The sequence below is a fragment of the Amphibalanus amphitrite genome, unplaced genomic scaffold, assembly GCF_019059575.1.
Source record: "Amphibalanus amphitrite isolate SeventyFive unplaced genomic scaffold, NRLGWU_Aamphi_draft 001772F_arrow, whole genome shotgun sequence".
NCBI lineage: Eukaryota > Metazoa > Arthropoda > Thecostraca > Balanomorpha > Balanidae > Amphibalanus > Amphibalanus amphitrite.
Genome location: NW_024883265.1, coordinates 82,708 through 100,109, shown reverse-complemented (window position 1 = coordinate 100,109; position 17,402 = coordinate 82,708). Strand labels below are relative to the sequence as shown.

The 17,402-nt window shown below is 51.5% G+C and overlaps 1 protein-coding gene across 1 annotated transcript; it reads left to right on the top strand.

The window, feature by feature from the left end:
* The first annotated feature begins 11,736 nt into the window (after positions 1-11,736).
* On the top strand, positions 11,737-17,018 carry LOC122375091 (5-hydroxytryptamine receptor 2B-like). The gene is made up of 2 exons (XM_043354275.1): positions 11,737-11,887; positions 16,175-17,018. The coding sequence occupies exons 1-2, from the start codon at positions 11,805-11,807 to the stop codon at positions 16,839-16,841; spliced, it is 750 nt and encodes a 249-aa protein (XP_043210210.1). The 5' UTR covers positions 11,737-11,804; the 3' UTR covers positions 16,842-17,018.
* The last annotated feature ends 384 nt before the right edge of the window (positions 17,019-17,402 follow it).

Here is a 17,402-nt window from a genome sequence, read left to right as displayed (position 1 = left end):
TTTGACCGGTCATAAGTAGGTCAAATGTTGACCTAGGACCAAAAAATATACCACCAATCGCGAGATCTCGTTGAGAGCAATCCGTTGGTTTTTTCCGCTAAGCTCTACGACCTTCCGTTTCGAAACGCCAGGGGGGGTCGTAACAACCCCCCCCCCCCCTGGTCGTTCGTGTTATGAGAAATGACCTGGTCGTGCGAGGGTTAAGCCATCACGACTTCATCAAGCCACGCCTGCAGTCATGTCATGCGAGTTCACGGTGACTTGCCGCCGGTCCAGAGCGCACGCATCCCTCACAGAACACCATCGTTAGCTGGTAAACGTCCGCCGCCAGTAATATACGACCGGTCCAGTACAGGCCAGCCTCCACTGGACAATCGCGAGTCGCAGTCGGAGCGGCCCCAGCTCGGCGTCGCGTCGCGTAGAGTGCCGCGCCGCCGCCAATGGTCCCTGCTCGTTTGTCACGGCTGCGCGGCCGCCGATCCGGCCGAGGTCGTTTGTTACCAGCGTCAGTGCGGACACTGTCAGTCCGTGTTCGCAGTCTTGCCGACAGGCAGGCACGACTGAGCGAGTGACTGAGCGAGTGACTGAGGCGGTGGTCAGAGCAGAGAGCCGGAAGGTGCTGCTGGAATGGACAGAGGCAGTGTTGAGATGCAATGAGAAGTGATAAAATGAGAAGTTGCAGCTGCTAGCCCAATGATGATGTTTGCACCATTAAACGTCCAAGAGCAATGTCCGAAAATATATCACTCGGCCGAGTTGAGTGAGCACAGTATGTTCAACGAGCTGGCTGGCGCTCAATCTGGAGTCCCAGATTTTCCAGCTGACGAGGAATTGGATATATCTCGGTAATTGCAAGTCTGGAGCACGGCATTTAGCAGAATGTTCCTAATTACCATATTCGAGTTCAGCGCCCAGTGAAGTAAGTCTAGGCGCAAAGTGAAGGTTCAGTGAAGGTCTTCTAGGGGCGAATGACATGTTTCGACAATTGTCTCTACGTAATTTGCTGCAAGCTTCCATAAATTTTGAAGAAATTGCTATTACTGACGCAGTGATATTCAATTAAATTAGTCAAGTCACAATGACTAGACCACTGCTGTGCGATGAACTTGTAAGCAAAGCAGCTAAACGTAAAAATGGCATGAATCACTAGCGTTCAACTTGACGTCACGATAACATCATCCAGATGAAGACAGAAACGAAGCATTATAACGTTTCTAAGAAGTATGTAAAACGGTTAGAATGTCAGTAGCTGGACAGCCGGTTTCGCTGGTGTATTATTGACACTAAAGCGTCCCGCCTCTCGCCAGCCAGGCGTTAGTATGCCCCGCGAGTGAGTCGTAACGTGCCTCTGCTTCCCATGGAACACCTGAGGCCGCGTTACGTTGGGCGGGCGCATGGGAGTGGGACAAGGCCTGAATTGCACAGGAACGGGGCCTGACTTTTTGCATGCTGTAGTTGCAACTATCTTACGCTGCAGTGATGCGCATATCTGTATTTAGGCCCCCGTTGCCCGCGCCACTATCACCAAGCGTTCGCCTCAGTTGGCTGTCAGCGGCCGAAACCACTCGCGTCGGCTCGTCTGTAGGGTAGGACGGCCCCTAAAAAACGCACCGACGGAGTGATAACGACGAGGTATATGGTCGGGATTAAGGATATGCAGGTTTGACGAATCTCGAAGTCGCATCTATTAAATAGGTGAGGGTGGGTGGGAAACTTCTCGCCCACTCTCTGCTCCACTCGCCGTCCGTCGCAGTCGACGACTGCCGTTCGCGCCTCTCGGCTCTGCTGCCAGCGGCGCGCCCGTTCCTACACTCCCCTTCGCACCACCCCTAGTCAGGGTCTGCCCCGCGTCTGTCGGCGGGGTGATTTATCTGTCTCCGACCCCCGTCTCCCTTTGCTCCGGTCACGTTCAGTGGCGCCCGGGCAGGGTCCTAACCTTCCATAGCCGCGTCGCCGCTATGAGTTGATTAGGCCCCCGTTGCCCGCGCCACTATCACCAAGCGTTCGCCTCAGTTGGCTGTCAGCGGCCGAAACCACTCGCGTCGGCTCGTCTGTAGGGTAGGACGGCCCCTAAAAAACGCCAAATACACCCAATGGAATGAAAAAGTCTTAGGCTAAGCGTCCGCTGCCCAAACCTTTCTCGAACTCTGCTGAGCAGTTAATGGTTTGACCGCGAATCCGGGCACATGCCGCATGCGGAAAGGTTCCCAGTGTGTTCCGCTGGCGATGCCCGGTCTGTTATTGCGGCATGGCTCTTGGTGGTGAGTTTGGGTCGAACCCTTAGTTAGTGTGAACCGGGGCGGCGAGGGACTCCCTCCACCCCAAGGTCGGCTCCCGTCCTGAGTCAGCTGTGACTGGACTCCATACTCCCCGCACAGTGCCGCCAGTGACTCACTGTCGACCGGCGTGGGGGCGCCGCGACCCACTAATGGAACGTGACCGTGTTCGGGGTGTTCGTTAGTCGTCTGCCTCTCGTGGCCGCCGGGGGACCAGCGAGGGAGCCGGATCGTGCGGCGTCGGCTGGTATCAGGTTGCGGCGGGCGGCCCGTCCCGCCGCTGTCGCCTGGTTTGAGGACCGTGGCGGCCCCACTGTGGGCCTCTGTGGCCCCGCGGACAGTACCGGCAGGCGGGCCCGCGGCTGCCCCGGCGGTGACTGTCTCATCAGCCGGTCCGGTGTCGTGGCGGTGCCGGGGCTGTGCCAGCGGCCGGCGGCCGGCTCTGGCTCCGCCGATGGCTGTCTTTCTGACTGGCGGTCGGCGCGGGCGGCCTTGGGGGGGGGGGGGGGGGGGGAGGGGCGACTGTGGTTCCCGGCGGCCCTGCCGTGTCGTTCGCTGATATTCCGGTGTGTGTGAAGCCATGCCTGGACGCGCTGCGGTCAGGGGGGGGGGGGGTCCGATCCGATGGTTTTGTCCCCGTGTCGGTCTTGGACCCCCGTGTTCACGGCCTCGGGGTTGTGATGTTTAGCCCGGCACGCTTCCCGGCGCCTAAACCGACGTCATCGGTGCTGGCTAAAATGGAATGGCTAAAATGGAACGAATCTGGGATCAGTGGCCTGGTTTCGCCTTTGATATCGTGCTGCAGATTATCTAGTCGTCGGCAGCGGTCCCGTAGACCTATGTTGCGCGCAACTTAGCCGCGGCGTCGGCGGCGGACCCGGTTTACGTGCTCATACGACCGCACATACATAAATGAGGTTTGTATGGCCATGTGGCCGTGAATGACTGGTAGAAAAGGTTGTGCATGGATTCCGGTGCTGTGATGGCACCGCACGCAAAGCACAGTGCCTTACGGAAAGTGGGAACGGTGCATTGTTAGCGTACTTTAAACGCACCTACCCCTACCTAAGAATCACGTGCTGTTCATGAGGCCTGTGAGCACGGGCGCCGATGACTTTTCTGCCGCTCCGTTCTGGCCTGCGAGATGACGACTTTGCATTGCCAGCGCATGTGGGGACTCACATTTGGCAGCTGCTCGCACGGGTTACCGTGGGTGGGCAGGGTTCGCGAAAGTGTCGGCTGCCAGCTTGCCGCAGATTGCAGTGTCGCGACGCTTACTCGGAGTCTCGAGATTGGGGAGCCGGCAGGCAGCGGCGTAGTCGGTGTAGTTGTGTCCGGGCATGATCTTGCATGCATGTTGTCTGTGCTTGCTCGATTCCTGCACTCAGAATACACTTTGAGGGCAGTTTGAGTAAAGACTCAATTGAGCGCTGAGACCAGCCTCAAATGTGTCTGATTTTAAAACGGTTTCAGTAAGGCTTCCTAAGGGCTCATGTACCCGAATACTGGATTCAAGCGATACCGAAACTGGGGTTCGGACTGGAAACTGGTTTCATAGTGAGACTAATTTTAAAAAGCTTGACACCGAAAATAGGTACCGACTGAGCTCTGTTTCTGCGATCAATGGCGTTGCTCAGAAAATATTCTCAAAATGTGTGATCTGTTTTGAATCGGGGACATTAGCCCGAAACTGATCTCTGAGACCGAAAATGGAGAAACTGTTTTCTCAGTGTGTGCGGATTGTTCGTTCGGTCTCGTCTGCCACCGCTGAGCCCAGTGTTTCAGACATTGGACGAAAGAAGTTCATAGTCTGTCGATAGCTAGATGCCTGTCGAGTTGCAGAGCAGCCGATGCATGACGCAGACCGGGTGTGTATGTGTGTGTGTGTGGGGGGGGGGGGGGTGCGTGTGTGTGTGTGTGCGTGTGTGTTAAGCGCAAAGTGGCCGAGGCGTCGGCAGCGGACCAGGTGTGTAGTGTAGACGGAGTGGCCGAGGCGTCGGCAGCGGACCAGGTGTGTAGTGTAGACAGAGTAGCCGAGGCGTCGGCAGCGGACCAGGTGTGTAGTGTAAACAGAGTAGTCGAGGCGTCGGCGCCGGACCGGATGTATGCGTATGTCGATTTGCAGAAATACGGAGGCGGCCACTTAGAAAATACTTGAGACCTTTTTACAAAGAGACTCCTTGAGTGCTAAACCGAGCCTCCAAGGTGACTGGCTGAGATGTGTTTCTGCGGCAGCGTATGTCCATCAAGTTGCGTTCGGAAGCGCTTCTCGAAATGCGTGGTCTGTTTTGACAAGGGGCATTATCCTAAAGCTGGTCTCTGAGACAAAAAACAAGAGATGCTGTTTTCCAGTCCCGGCGAAGGAAAAAAAAGAATGTCGAGTTGCAGAGCAGCCGAGGCGTCGGCGGCGAACCTGTTGTATATGTATCTACGCATGTATGTATGAATGTATGTATGTATGTATGTATGTATGTATTCACGTCTTAGGGCACATCCACGTAATTTGCCAGACTCCGATCGAATCGCCGGCGTGACTAAATGGTCTGCGTTCCGTGTTGTACCGTACGGCGGTGAACATCTCCATGAGTGACCAGGTCGCCGGCGATCGACTCAGGCTCTGATGTCACTAAAATGCGCTTTAGTAAGCTAAGTGCCTACCGTGTTGCAGAGGGCCGAGGTGACGGCGGCGCACCTGGCGCCTGTAAGTTGCAGAGTAGCCGAGGCGTCGGCGGCGGGCCTGATGCGTGTGCATGGGTTGCAGATTAGCCGAGGCGCCGGTGGCGGACCCGATGTGTGCAGGGGTTACAGTGCAGCCCAGGCGACGGCGGCGGGCCCGATGTATGTGCATGAGTTGCAGAGTAGCTGAGGCGTCGGCGGCGGTCCTGATGTACTTACGTGCAAGGGTTGCAGCGTAGCCGAGGCGTCAGTGGCGGACCTGATGCGTGTGCGTGAGTTGCAGAGTCGCCGAGGCGTCGGCGGCGGGCCTGATGTATGTGCCGTTGCAGAGTAGCCGAGGCGTCGGCGGCGGACCTGATGCATGTGCGTGAGTTGCAGAGTAGCCGAGGCGTCGGCGGCGGACCTGATGCATGTGCAGTTGCAGAGTAGCCGAGGCGTCGGCGGCGGACCTGATGTATGTGCCGTTGCAGAGTAACCGAGGCGTCGGGGGCGGACCTGATGCATGTGTGTGAGTTGCAGAGTAGCCGATGCGTCGGCGGCGGACCTCATGTACGTGCGAACATGGGTGGAGAATTGTTTTCAAAGTTGGTATGGCGCCAGTTGCTTGAAACAATACTATCGTGTTTTATTCTTATCAAACTGAAATCCTTAAATTTCGTAGCTTTTACCCTGAAAAGTTGGTATGGCATTGCCATACCGTCTTTTAAGTTGGTGTGGCGCGTGCCATGCCTGCCATACCATATTCTCGACCCATGCCGGTGCAGAGTTTATGGGGTGGCTGAGGCTATACGACGGCGGGCCTGATGTGTGTGCATGAGTAGCAGAGGAGCCGAGGCGTCGGCGGCGGACCTGATGCATGTGCATGAGTTGCCGAGTAGCCGAGGCGTCGGCGGCGGACCTGATGTATGTGCGTGATTTGCAGAGTAGCCGAGGCGTCGGCGGCGGACCTGATGTATGTGCGTGATTTGCAGAGTGGCCGGGGCGTTGTCGGCGAACCTGATGTGTGTGCGTGGGTTGCAGAGTAGCCGAGGCGTCGGTGGCGGACCTGATGTATGTGCAGTGCAGAGTAGTGATGTCAACTACGGAAAATCGGAATACCGATACCAAACCAAGTACCAACCTAGGGTGCATTATACCAACAAATTACCGAACACATTAGGAATCAAATACCAAGTACCGAGTTGGTATCAGTATGGTATCGGTATACCGAAAAAGTTGTATCCGAGGACATCTCTACTGCAGAGTAGCCGAGGCGTCGGCGGCGGACCTGGTGCATGTGGGTGCCGAGGCGTCGGCGGCGGACCTGATGTATGTGCGGTGCAGAGTAGGACGTCGACTACGGAAAATCGGAATACCGATACAAAACCAAGTACCAACCTAGGGTGCATTATACCAACAAAATACCGAACACATTAGGAATCAAATAGCAAGTACCGAGTTGGTATCAGTATGGTATCGGTATACCGAAAAGTTGTATCCGAGGACATCTCTACTGCAGAGTAGCCGAGGCGTCGGCGGCGGACCTGATGCATGTGGGTGCCGAGGCGTCGGCGGCGGACCTGATGTATGTGCGGTGCAGAGTAGGACGTCGACTACGGAAAATCGGAATACCGATACAAAACCAAGTACCAACCTAGGGTGCATTATACCAACAAAATACCGAACACATTAGGAATCAAATAGCAAGTACCGAGTTGGTATCAGTATGGTATCGGTATACCGAAAAGTTGTATCCGAGGACATCTCTACTGCAGAGTAGCCGAGGCGTCGGCGGCGGACCTGATGCATGTGCGTGCCGAGGCGTCGGCGGCGGACCTGATGCATGTGCGTGCCGAGGCGTCGGCGGCGGACCTGATGCATGTGCGTGCCGAGGCGTCGGCGGCGGACCTGATGTATGTGCGTGCCGAGGCGTCGGCGGCGGACCTGATGCATGTGCATGAGTATGTATGTGCGTGAGTTGCAGAGTAGCCGAGGCGTCGGCAGCGGGCTTGATGTATGTGCAGTGCGGAGTAGCCGGGGCGTCGGACGCATTGCAGTTGCAGAGTAGCCGAGGGGTCGGCGGCGGACCTGATGTGTGTGCATGAGTTGTAGGGTGGCCGGAACCAGGTGTTTTGTATGTATCGCGTCGCAGGTTGGGGTGCCGCGTTGCACGACCCTTCAAGCGTGCCTACCAGGCTCCCCGGTTTCCTTTACGATTGTGTGTGCGCTTAATATGCCTCTGAATAGATGCGCGTCAGTCGCCGGGAACCATCCTCATGGTGGCGCCGCGTCAGTCGCCGGGCAACCATCCTCGTGGTGTCGCCGCCAAGGAACCGCACTCCGCTGTACGTACCCCCGAGCCGTGCTCGATACGCCTCACCTGCCGTGCCGGCGTTAGTGTGCCTGACCATAGAATCCTTGTAGCCGTTGGTACTCCCCACAGCTTCCCTGGCTCCCTTCTCGCTCGCTCTCCGCTCCACTCGCCGGCGGCCATGTCGGCGTTAAGGAGTGCGTGATCGGATAATCCTCGTAGCCGTTGGCACTCCGCACGGATTCATTAGCTCACTTCTCGCCCACTCTCCGCTCCACTCGCCGTCCGTCGCAGTCGACGACTGCCGTTCGCGCCTCTCGGCTCTGCTGCCAGCGGCGCGCCCGTTCCTACACTCCCCTTCGCACCACCCCTAGTCAGGGTCTGCCCCGCGTCTGTCGGCGGGGTGATTTATCTGTCTCCGACCCCCGTCTCCCTTTGCTCCGGTCACGTTCAGTGGCGCCCGGGCAGGGTCCTAACCTTCCATAGCCGCGTCGCCGCTATGAGTTGAGTGATACTCGTCCTTTCATGCGGCAGCTGCTCCGATATGAGCACTGAACGCTTTCGCCGATTTCTTTTGTCACTTTGTCACTTTTGAATAGTTCACGGAAGCCTCTTTCTTCGTTAGTGCTTAAAGACAATTGACGTCGTTTTAAGCACATGAAACTATATGCATAACCAACAGTTGTTGGCAAGGCCTCATCGCCGAACTAATATTGCAAGTTGAATGGCGTTCGTTATAGGAGGAGATCAGGAGAATCACTTTACTTGTAAACGTCACTCGTATTTGCCAGTGAAGTGCTCTTTGGCGATTTCATCAGCCGTCTGAAACATATTGACCTTCGCTTTGATGTATTTGCTCTATGTCTCCCGGTACTGTCACCTTGATATGTTCAATGATGTTGACGACGCACACAAACTCCAGCACACATATTGAATTCTCGCCAATTTGGCAGAGCGACTCCACCACCTGAAACTCACGCGACGGGATAACTGTCCGACAAAGTCAATTAACTGCCGCCTCTTGACGCTCCCTTTGGGACTGACGGTTTACGAAGGCGGCTTTCTGTTAAACATCGAAAGAAAAAACTCAGTCACTTGGAATCCCGTTGGATCATGGACCTGCAGTAGCGCTACGTTGATCACGCGGTGACAGCACCTCCTCCTCTGGACATCAAAGTCGAGGTCATGGCGCCAGCGCTGACATCGTCGTCCTCATATCTCACGTGCAGGCGACCGAAACTCAGGCACCGTGCCCGCCCCCGCCGAATGCGCCGGTTCCTGCGACCGTGACCGCGCCGCTCCGGCAGCCTGACATCATTAAACAGCCGTTCGTCTTCGACGGCGAATCAAAACGTCCCTGACAGGCCGACTTTGGCGCCGTTTGGCCGGTCGGGGTCGAGCGCTCGGCGACGGCGCCACCTCGCCCAGACCTCGTGTCGATCGCCCGGAGGCGATAAAGAGAGAAGTTACGAGCTGGTTACGGTCCCCAATGCCCCCGGCGGGGTCCCGAAAAGCGTCGGGATGGCCTGCCGAACGGAGCCGTTTGGTCGACAGCTAAGCCACCACCTACGGCGGAGAGGAGAGTGGAAACCTGTCTCGATCCGCTTTGCTCTAGATGGAGGAAGGGCGAGATGGGAGAGAGAGAGAGAGAGAGAGAGAGAGAGAGAGAGAGAGAGAGAGAGAGAGAGAGAGAGAGAGAGAGAGAGAGAGAGAGAGAAAGAGAGAGAGAGAGAGAGAGAGAGAGAGAGAGAGAGAGAGAGAGAGAGAGAGAGAGAGAGAGAGAGAGAGAGAGAGAGAGAGAGGCCAGGTGTGAACTGGGGATAAAATGAGGTAAGATAATTTCCATTAGAATTAAAAGGTATAAACAATAATAAAAAAATAAGGAGTAAAGTATGTTTGTTCAGTAAAAACAAAATGCCGATCATTGGATGCAAACCAATTTGATGGTCCTTATCCAAATTCCAATTGTCAAATGTCCAACTCATTGTCAATGCTCCTTTCACCAGAAATTTAGCGCCATTTCATTACACATGTCCTCGGTAGTTTAGGAAAAGCCACCATAAGAGATAAACGTGCAGCTGACAATAAGCCTGCACGGCATCTTCAGAAGCCGAGCGGTGAAGTTGCAGCGACTGAGGATTTAGTGGACGAAACTTCCGAGTTGCATTACCATAGCTACCTGTTGCAGTACGCAAGCGTCTCGAGCCAGATATAGAGCGTTTTAAAGAAGTCGTTTGTACTGAATCCGTGCTTCCAGTTTTATTAGACTACGCAGAAATTAAATCGGTCGCTGCGCGCAATTAGAAAAGCACAGTAGATATGAATGAGCATATAGACAAGGTTGTCCACGTTAGAAGTACCATAATCAGTGAAACTGGAGCTGCAATTACTAAATCTTATCACATTTCTAGCGCCATCAGTTCTCCCCTTTCATTTGTTCTAGTCAAACTGGTTCTGCCTTCGGACTGAGCCGCTCTCCGTCACAAAACGGCCACTTCTCCACAAAACTTTTTTCTCCGCCGATCTTCAACTGCGGAGGCGGAGAGTTGGCGGAGCCCACTTCCCGGGGGACGTGTTATCCGGCCTGTGATCCCCGCCGCTCGGGACCTGAGCGCACACTGGATTAAGTGCGGGGCCCTGTCCGTCCATTCGCCGGTGCCGTCCGCCCAGCGGTGGTGTTCGTCAAATAATGGTGTGCGTGCCGCCAGTGGCAGAGAGGAGAATGAAAAGGCTGCCCGACCGCAGCATCCGTGTTTTTATGATGGAATGCGTGGCTTTATGGGCGATCCATCGCTGCTGGTCAGTTGAGCCTGCAGAAATTCTCCCCTTTCTGAGATGAGATCAGGGAGCTGATGCTGCTGAAGTTCAGCGCTATAAATGTGAGGGCCGAACTGTTTTTATCGCTGTGATCTTTTGGAGGTGGCCATATGGAATTTGGATATTGCTGAGTGGACAAAGCGGAAGGTGACATTAAAAAAAAATATATGTAAAACTCCCAGCCTCACGAGCGCTAATTAACCAAAGCGTACTAAACACAGCGAAAGAACCTAAGTCTCGCCGTAACAGGTATCTTAGAGATAATTACAGTAATGTGAAAATAAAGATTGCCCATTCCACAGCCCAACGTAACTCTATCCTCAACAACTATATCACTCTGCCTTTATTCCGTTAACCGGGCACAATTTTGTCCAAGCATTGAGGATCTTATGTAGTTACACATAACATATGCATGTTTTCTACTAGAGCACTTCATGGGCCGGATAAATCCGTTATCCACGGATAAATCCGCGGACCGGATAGGATTGGATTCTAAATTTGTTAAAAAAGAACGGATATGGGCGGGCCGGATTTGGGAATTGAAGGTTGAACCCGGATCAAAACGGATCAAACTTTTAACATTCAACATTGAAGTTAAAAATTAACCTAATGTGTTAAGCGGCAGCAGAGGTTTGATTAAAGTAATAGGCATCATTTTATGACACTCACTTGTCACAAGACTTGTCTTCAAGTGGATAATGTATGCAATATAATGTAATAAATGGATCAAGAAATCCCGAAATGAAAAAAATATATGTCCACAGTCCACACGGCAGTCAGCTCCTAACAAATGACAGCTCAACTCAAAGTTTGAAAGACAATATTGTGCACCTGCAAGCCAATACCTGTTATTTGCCTTTAATGTCCCTAGGCTCAAAGTTGAATGAAAACCACACCATTTTGCCACAAACTATATATCAACCTAGAAAATTGTTCATACAATACCGATGATTTTGGGTGAAACCAGTTATTGGTGAAACGGATTATTACGGATATTTTTTGGAAGTTTGGCTGCAATACGGGCCATGGGTGGGCCGGATTCTGATATTCAAAGAAAGGCGGATAATGGGCGGATCTGGATATGACTTGCCGGATATGGGCCGGGCCGGATCCTAAAAAGCCTATCCGTGAAGTGCTCTTTTCTACGCATTTCCTGAATTTTATAAACTGCTTTTGGAATGCGGGTGACTGGACTTGCAGTCGTCAAGCAACATCGGCAGTAGGACACCCCGAATCCTGAAATTTCTTCTCGCTTTCAAATATTTGTCAACGGCTTAACCTCAGCAGGAGAAAAGCCAAGACTGACTCAGCCGCTCATTATATCGTTAACTCTCCGAGCTAGAGCGCTAAATTATACGCTTTCGACCAAAAACAGAACGCACTGTAGATAAATATGTGCTCGTACTTTGAGCTAGCGAGCTATCCCACTTCCCCGAGATGTCAATAAATTGATTTTTTGATTTTCTTAGGATTTAATGTAAAATAGTGCGTTGCTGTCCTGAGGGTTTTGCTCATACAAGAGTTACATTTCAAAGTAAACGAATAGAAGAGCATGAACAAAAATGGCATGACCACGTAATATACCTGGCATTATTTCATTGCATGTATTTCACCCAGCCCGCTCACCCGACTTGACACCAGAACGCTGCACCAGCTGACCCAGAGTGTTACCTATCTCCGGCAGGTACTGGGCGGTGACCAACATCAACTACATTCAGTCCAGGAACTCGCGACGGGTTCTCACCATGATCGTCCTCATCTGGGTGTTCGCCCTGGCCATCTCCGTGGGACCACTCTTCGGCTGGAAGGACGCCAACTTCGAGGAAAGGTGAGCTATTGGTTACGCGTTTTCTTAGTATATAAGTAGAAAAAAACGTGTGCATTTTATTAGTGCTGAGTGTTGAGAAGAGGTAGCCCATTCAATTGAAGTAACTATTCATAGTCGAGTAGTTTTTCGTCTCTTTAGCCGTTTTCTCGACGGGCTATTTGGCGAGTGCACCAAGTTTGACCAAATCTGCTCCAAAGCTCTTTTAAAACAAATATCTTCGTTTCATAAATTTATTTGAGTGTTTACATCGAAAATTATGTCTGATAATTTGGAAAACGAGGTATACGATTATACGTAGCCTAAATTGATAACTTCTAAGAAGCTCACTGAACCCAATTTGACCAAATATGCATAAAATGGGGTTGATGTTTCTGATCCCGGCGAGGGTTGGAAATGCTGGACAGAAGCAGTCATTCCAGTCATTGATCGTCATGCTCCGTTTGTAACTGTCTCACTTAAGCACAAATCCGGATTTGGAATTTCAGCTGCCGCCAGGCAACTTATCCGCCTAACGACGGCCCAGTTACGTGTTTCGAGACGCACCAACGCTCAGTCCGATATCACCCTCTATAAGGATATGCGCCGTCAGGTTAAAAAAGTCATTTGCTTTGAACGACGAGCAAAATTTGAGTCTAGTATCAGATCGCATAGGTCCAGCAGAGACACCTGGAATTTAATAAATGCAACGCTTGGCAAATCTAAAGTCGCCCAGTCATTGGACGAAAGCACGGCACGTTCATTCAATGATTTCTTCTGCTCAGTAGGTGGAAACCTCGCTAGCAAAGTAAATATCAGTGCATGTACAGATGAGGTGTTTTTTGGTCCCCCAAGAGTATTATCAACTAGATTCGACCTTCGCCCAGCAACATTGGACGAATTACGCTTAGTTATTAGATCCTTAAAATCACACACGTCATGTGGGCCAGATAGACTCCCTGCTTTTTTATTCAAGTCTTTCTCTTCCAGGCTTCTTGGATCGCTTCTACGAGTGTTTAACTCATCCATCACCAGCGGTACTTTGCCATCCTGTTGGAAAATAGCTGAAGTAGTTCCCATTTACAAGGGAAAAGGTGACCCAAAGGAGGCGTCTAGCTTTAGACCTATATCCCTTTTAAGCGTCGCTTCCAAAATTCTCGAGAGACTTGTCTCTCTTCAGCTAAGTACGTACCTAGATGACTGCGATGTGCTGTCAGAAAATCAGTTTGGTTTCCGACCACGCTATTCCGTTGAACATGCCCTGATTGCATTGACGGAATCCATCAGGGCTTCTATTGATAAGGGAAACATTTGCATTCTGGTATCGCTAGATCTGAGCAAGGCGTTTGATTGTGTAGATCATCGTATATTGCTAGCGAAACTCTCACACTATGGCATTGAACACCCATGGTTCAAAAGCTATCTTTCTGGTAGGCGCCAGTATGTGAGGGGTTGTAATGATGCGAAGGGTGATGTGCTGTCAGGTGTTCCACAGGGAAGTGTGTTGGGTCCGATGTTGTTTAACTTGTACATGAATGATTTACCCACCGTTGCGTCTGAATCAGGATCAATAATTCAATACGCCGATGACACTCAGGTGATGGTTTCGGGACCACCAAACGAACTAGATACTGTGATAGGTCGCCTTCAGACCCTTCTTCAAAGGCTTGGGGTGTGGTTCTCCCGGAACCGCCTTTCTGTAAATGCTGCCAAATCACAAGTCACTGTTTTTGGCACTAGATGTGTTTTGAAAAAGATTAATTTGAAGAGTGTACATGTATTTGATACTGTGGTACAAGTTAAGCCGTCTCTAATTAGTTTGGGCGTTACTTTAGACAGCTGTCTTACGTGGAGTAGCCATATCGACACTGTCGTTGGCAAATGCATTGGCATGCTGATACGTCTGAGTCACTTGCGTCACATTATGCCCTTGAAAACTATTGCACTGCTTGTTAATTCGTTAGTTCTTCCACATATCCGTTTCTGTGTTTCTGTATGGGGGAATTGTGGCTTGACACAGGGGAAAAGGATATCTAAAATTGTAAAATTTGCTCGGCGTATCACGGGTCGTGAGAGTGCGAATGTGGCATGGCGAAGAGACTTAGCCTTCGAACATGACATTGCTGCATTGAATATAATTCGTCAGTGTCTGCTTTTTCCGGAGATTACAACACCTTTGATATCCTCGCTCTTTATAACTAGAAGATCTAACCGTGAGACAAGACAGTCGGAGAACCTAGATCTGGTTGCTCCGCGAACAGATTTTATGAAATATTCACTGTCATATCATGGCTCTAAATTGTGGAATAGTTTGCCCACTAGAATGAGGAATGCCTCAAAATTTGAACTGAAAAAGTACCTCCTAGCAAAAGCAAACACTGACAACTGATGGCCACGTTTCACCTAATGTGTGCGAATGTACTTGTATGTACCCTGTAGTGTACCGTTATATGTACCAACCATCACTGTTAAACGCATGAACAGACGTGTTGGAATTGGCAATGTGTGCGGATGTGCTCGCATATGCCCTGCAGTGTACCGTTAAACGTACCAACCATCATTGTTTACTGCATGAACAGATGTGTTGGAATTGGCAATGTTCCACTGTAACGCCCACCCGATGATCGTGGTTAGTGGAATAAACGATATAATAATAATAATAATAATAAAAGCTGCACCTAAGCTGCATGCACCAAATGTGTACCAGATGGCCGTCGTGAAAACGGCTAGTATCTACCTTTGTAGTTTGTATGTACCTCGTTTATGTTTCCTGAAATGCCTGGTGCTTTGTCTATTCTATTGTTGTCATCAGACTTGTATCGTCTTCGCAATACATCATTCACTCAGAATCATTTGTGCTGACCTACCTGCCAATTGAAATAATATCTATAATTTATAAACATTTCAATGACGTTTTATTTCGTCAGCAATTCATCAACGTAGGCTAGTAATTCAAGTGGGATTTCCTCTAGTGTCCATAACACGAAATATAATATATCTGTCTGATGTAGGTATTGTACCACATTCCTTTGTTTAACCCTCGCCCGCACATGCCATTTTCCCATCCTAGAACGCACATGGGGGGGGGGGTGGTTGCCACCCCCCCCCCGCGCCATTTCGTTCCTGTTGGAGATAGAGCTTAGCAGTAAAGACCAAAAAGATTCTTTGGGAAGAGACGAATCCAATGATACCCAGTTTTACCTTCTCAGGTCAGTCATTGACCTTCCAGGTCAGGTCAAACTAAAAAATGTTGCTGTTTTGGGTCACCGTTGAATATCAAGTGTGCTGCTTATCAAATACCGATGATGATGCTGTTTTCTGGTGCCAAGCCAGCTAGAACCTCTTTGTCACACTACCCGACCAGAATTTTGCTGCTGAGGTCATTTCAGGTCAAGTTAGGTCAAGGTCAATTATATGTGTTTGTATGTCTGTGTGTGTCTGTGTGTATACTGATGTGTGCACCGATTGTTTTTGGGTCCATATTGCATGAAATCATGATCTGAGAAGCTTTTACCAAAAATGCAGTCAAAAAACTTCAAAAAAAGTAAATTCAGCTTGCCTAAAACGCAATTATCTTAGATGACCTAGGTTGACCTTGACCCTGACCTTGACCCCTGTACATCGTCGGACAACATGTTCCATGATAGGTGGGAGGTAAGACTGGCAAAAAAGGCCGAAATCAGGGTGTCAAAAGCTCATAAGGCCCATGGCAAACGCAAGATGTTGAGAATTGGCCATTCGGGTCATGACATGACCTGAAAAACAAGGTCATATCTCCGAAACCAAAAATCACAGAAACTTGAAATTTTCAGTGGACATCAAGAAAGGATAGAGGAGCAGCTATACGAAAAATCAGCCTTCTAGCTCTAAAAATGTTGAGTGCAGAGCAGAAAGACTACCTGGGGGGGGGGGGGTGGCAACCACCCCCCCCCCCCCCCCCATGTGCGGGCGAGGGTTTTAAGAAGAGCTCATGCGTTTACATCACACCATATATGTATAACGCATACGTTACCAATAAAAGAGAGCCGACGAGCCCGGTTTATTTTCAGTGCAAGAACCATTACTTACATGCGCTGAACAAGCATACACCATTGACATATGAATGACACAAGACAAACTGCTCAACGTAATCCATCGATTTTGTATTGTTTCGCAAAAGGCCATACGCGCGCACAGCTAACACATAATAAGTGCTCCATTGGCGAATATCGCTCCAAGTGGGCAGTAAATAATGACCCACACACCTATACAGCACTTCAGCACCTCGTGGCATTAACTAACAACCACCTCGTCTTTTGTCTGTCTCCACAGGGTGTATGTGGACCACGCCTGTCTGGTCAGCCAGGACGTCGGTTACCAGGTTTTCGCCACCATGGCCTCATTCTACGTCCCACTGGCGGCGATTCTGTCTCTCTACTGGCGCATCTTCCAGGCGGCGAGGCGGCGCATCAGACACAAGGTCGGATCGAACGGCAACGCCAAGCGCAGCCGGTACCAGCGAGCCGCACAGCCGGCTCCTCCGCAGTCGGAGACAGCGCCAATCGCCTGCAGTCGCGGCTCGGAGTACGAGCTCTCCAGCTGTGCAACACCCACTAACAACGGCAGCGCGGCGCCGAGCGGCGCCGGCGGCGTCAGCAGCGTGGACGTCATCCCGCGCGAGACCGAGCACCGCAAGAAGAAGACCAAGAAGGAGACGCTAGAGGCGAAGCGCGAGCGCAAGGCGGCCAAAACGCTGGCGATCGTGACGGGCGCGTTCATCGTGTGCTGGCTGCCGTTCTTCGTGACTGCGCTCATGTTGCCCCTGTGCGGCGAGTGGTGCAGCTTTAGCGACGTCATGATGAGCGTCTTCCTCTGGCTGGGGTGGTTCAACTCGACGCTGAACCCCATCATTTACACCATCTTCAGCCCCGACTTCCGGCAGGCCTTCAAGAAGATCCTGTGCGGCCGGGCAGCAGTGAACAGTAGGAGAGTGCGCTAGTGCAGGTCGAAAAATGACAGACTGAGTTCGACCCACGCGTATCGAACCGACCTACATCGAGTGTGGATGGTGTATACTGTAGAATGTGTGAGCCACTATCAGTATGAATAGCTATTGGTGCTATTTACCTGTGCGTTGAAGACCATTGAAACACATGTCCATGGTAATGCGTAGTGATGTTGATAATGGAGTATTCAATCGAACTACATGAGGATATAATGTGTAGCGCAATGTATTTTCGGGCAACGAGTGTGTCTATCGCTTTGTTTCCTGTGCTGGCTGCCAGTGGCCGGTGCTGACGGAGCTGTTTGGGCGCGCGCTAGCACGCGTCTCCATCGCGGCGGTATCGATGAGATTCCCTCAACGCCTCACTGTCAGTCGCGCCTGTCCGTGCGCCACGTGCCGTGCGTGCCACGTGCCGCACGTCAACACTCGCACGTGGAGCGCGGACACACGTGCGGAGCTCAAAAGGCCCACGGCGGCCAGCTTCCCCATAACGTTTCCATAATGCGGACCAGAGCGGCGCGGCGGCGAGACGCGGTGGGGTCCCACTCGGGGGAC

Excerpts from the sequence above, each read along its gene's own strand:
- LOC122375091 (XM_043354275.1), top strand. The coding sequence starts at position 11,805 with ATGATCGTCCTCATCTGGGTGTTCGCCCTGGCCATCTCCGTGGGACCA. Across the intron at positions 11,888-16,174 it reads GACGCCAACTTCGAGGAAAG|GGTGTATGTGGACCACGCCT; the intron begins GTGAGCTATTGG and ends CTGTCTCCACAG.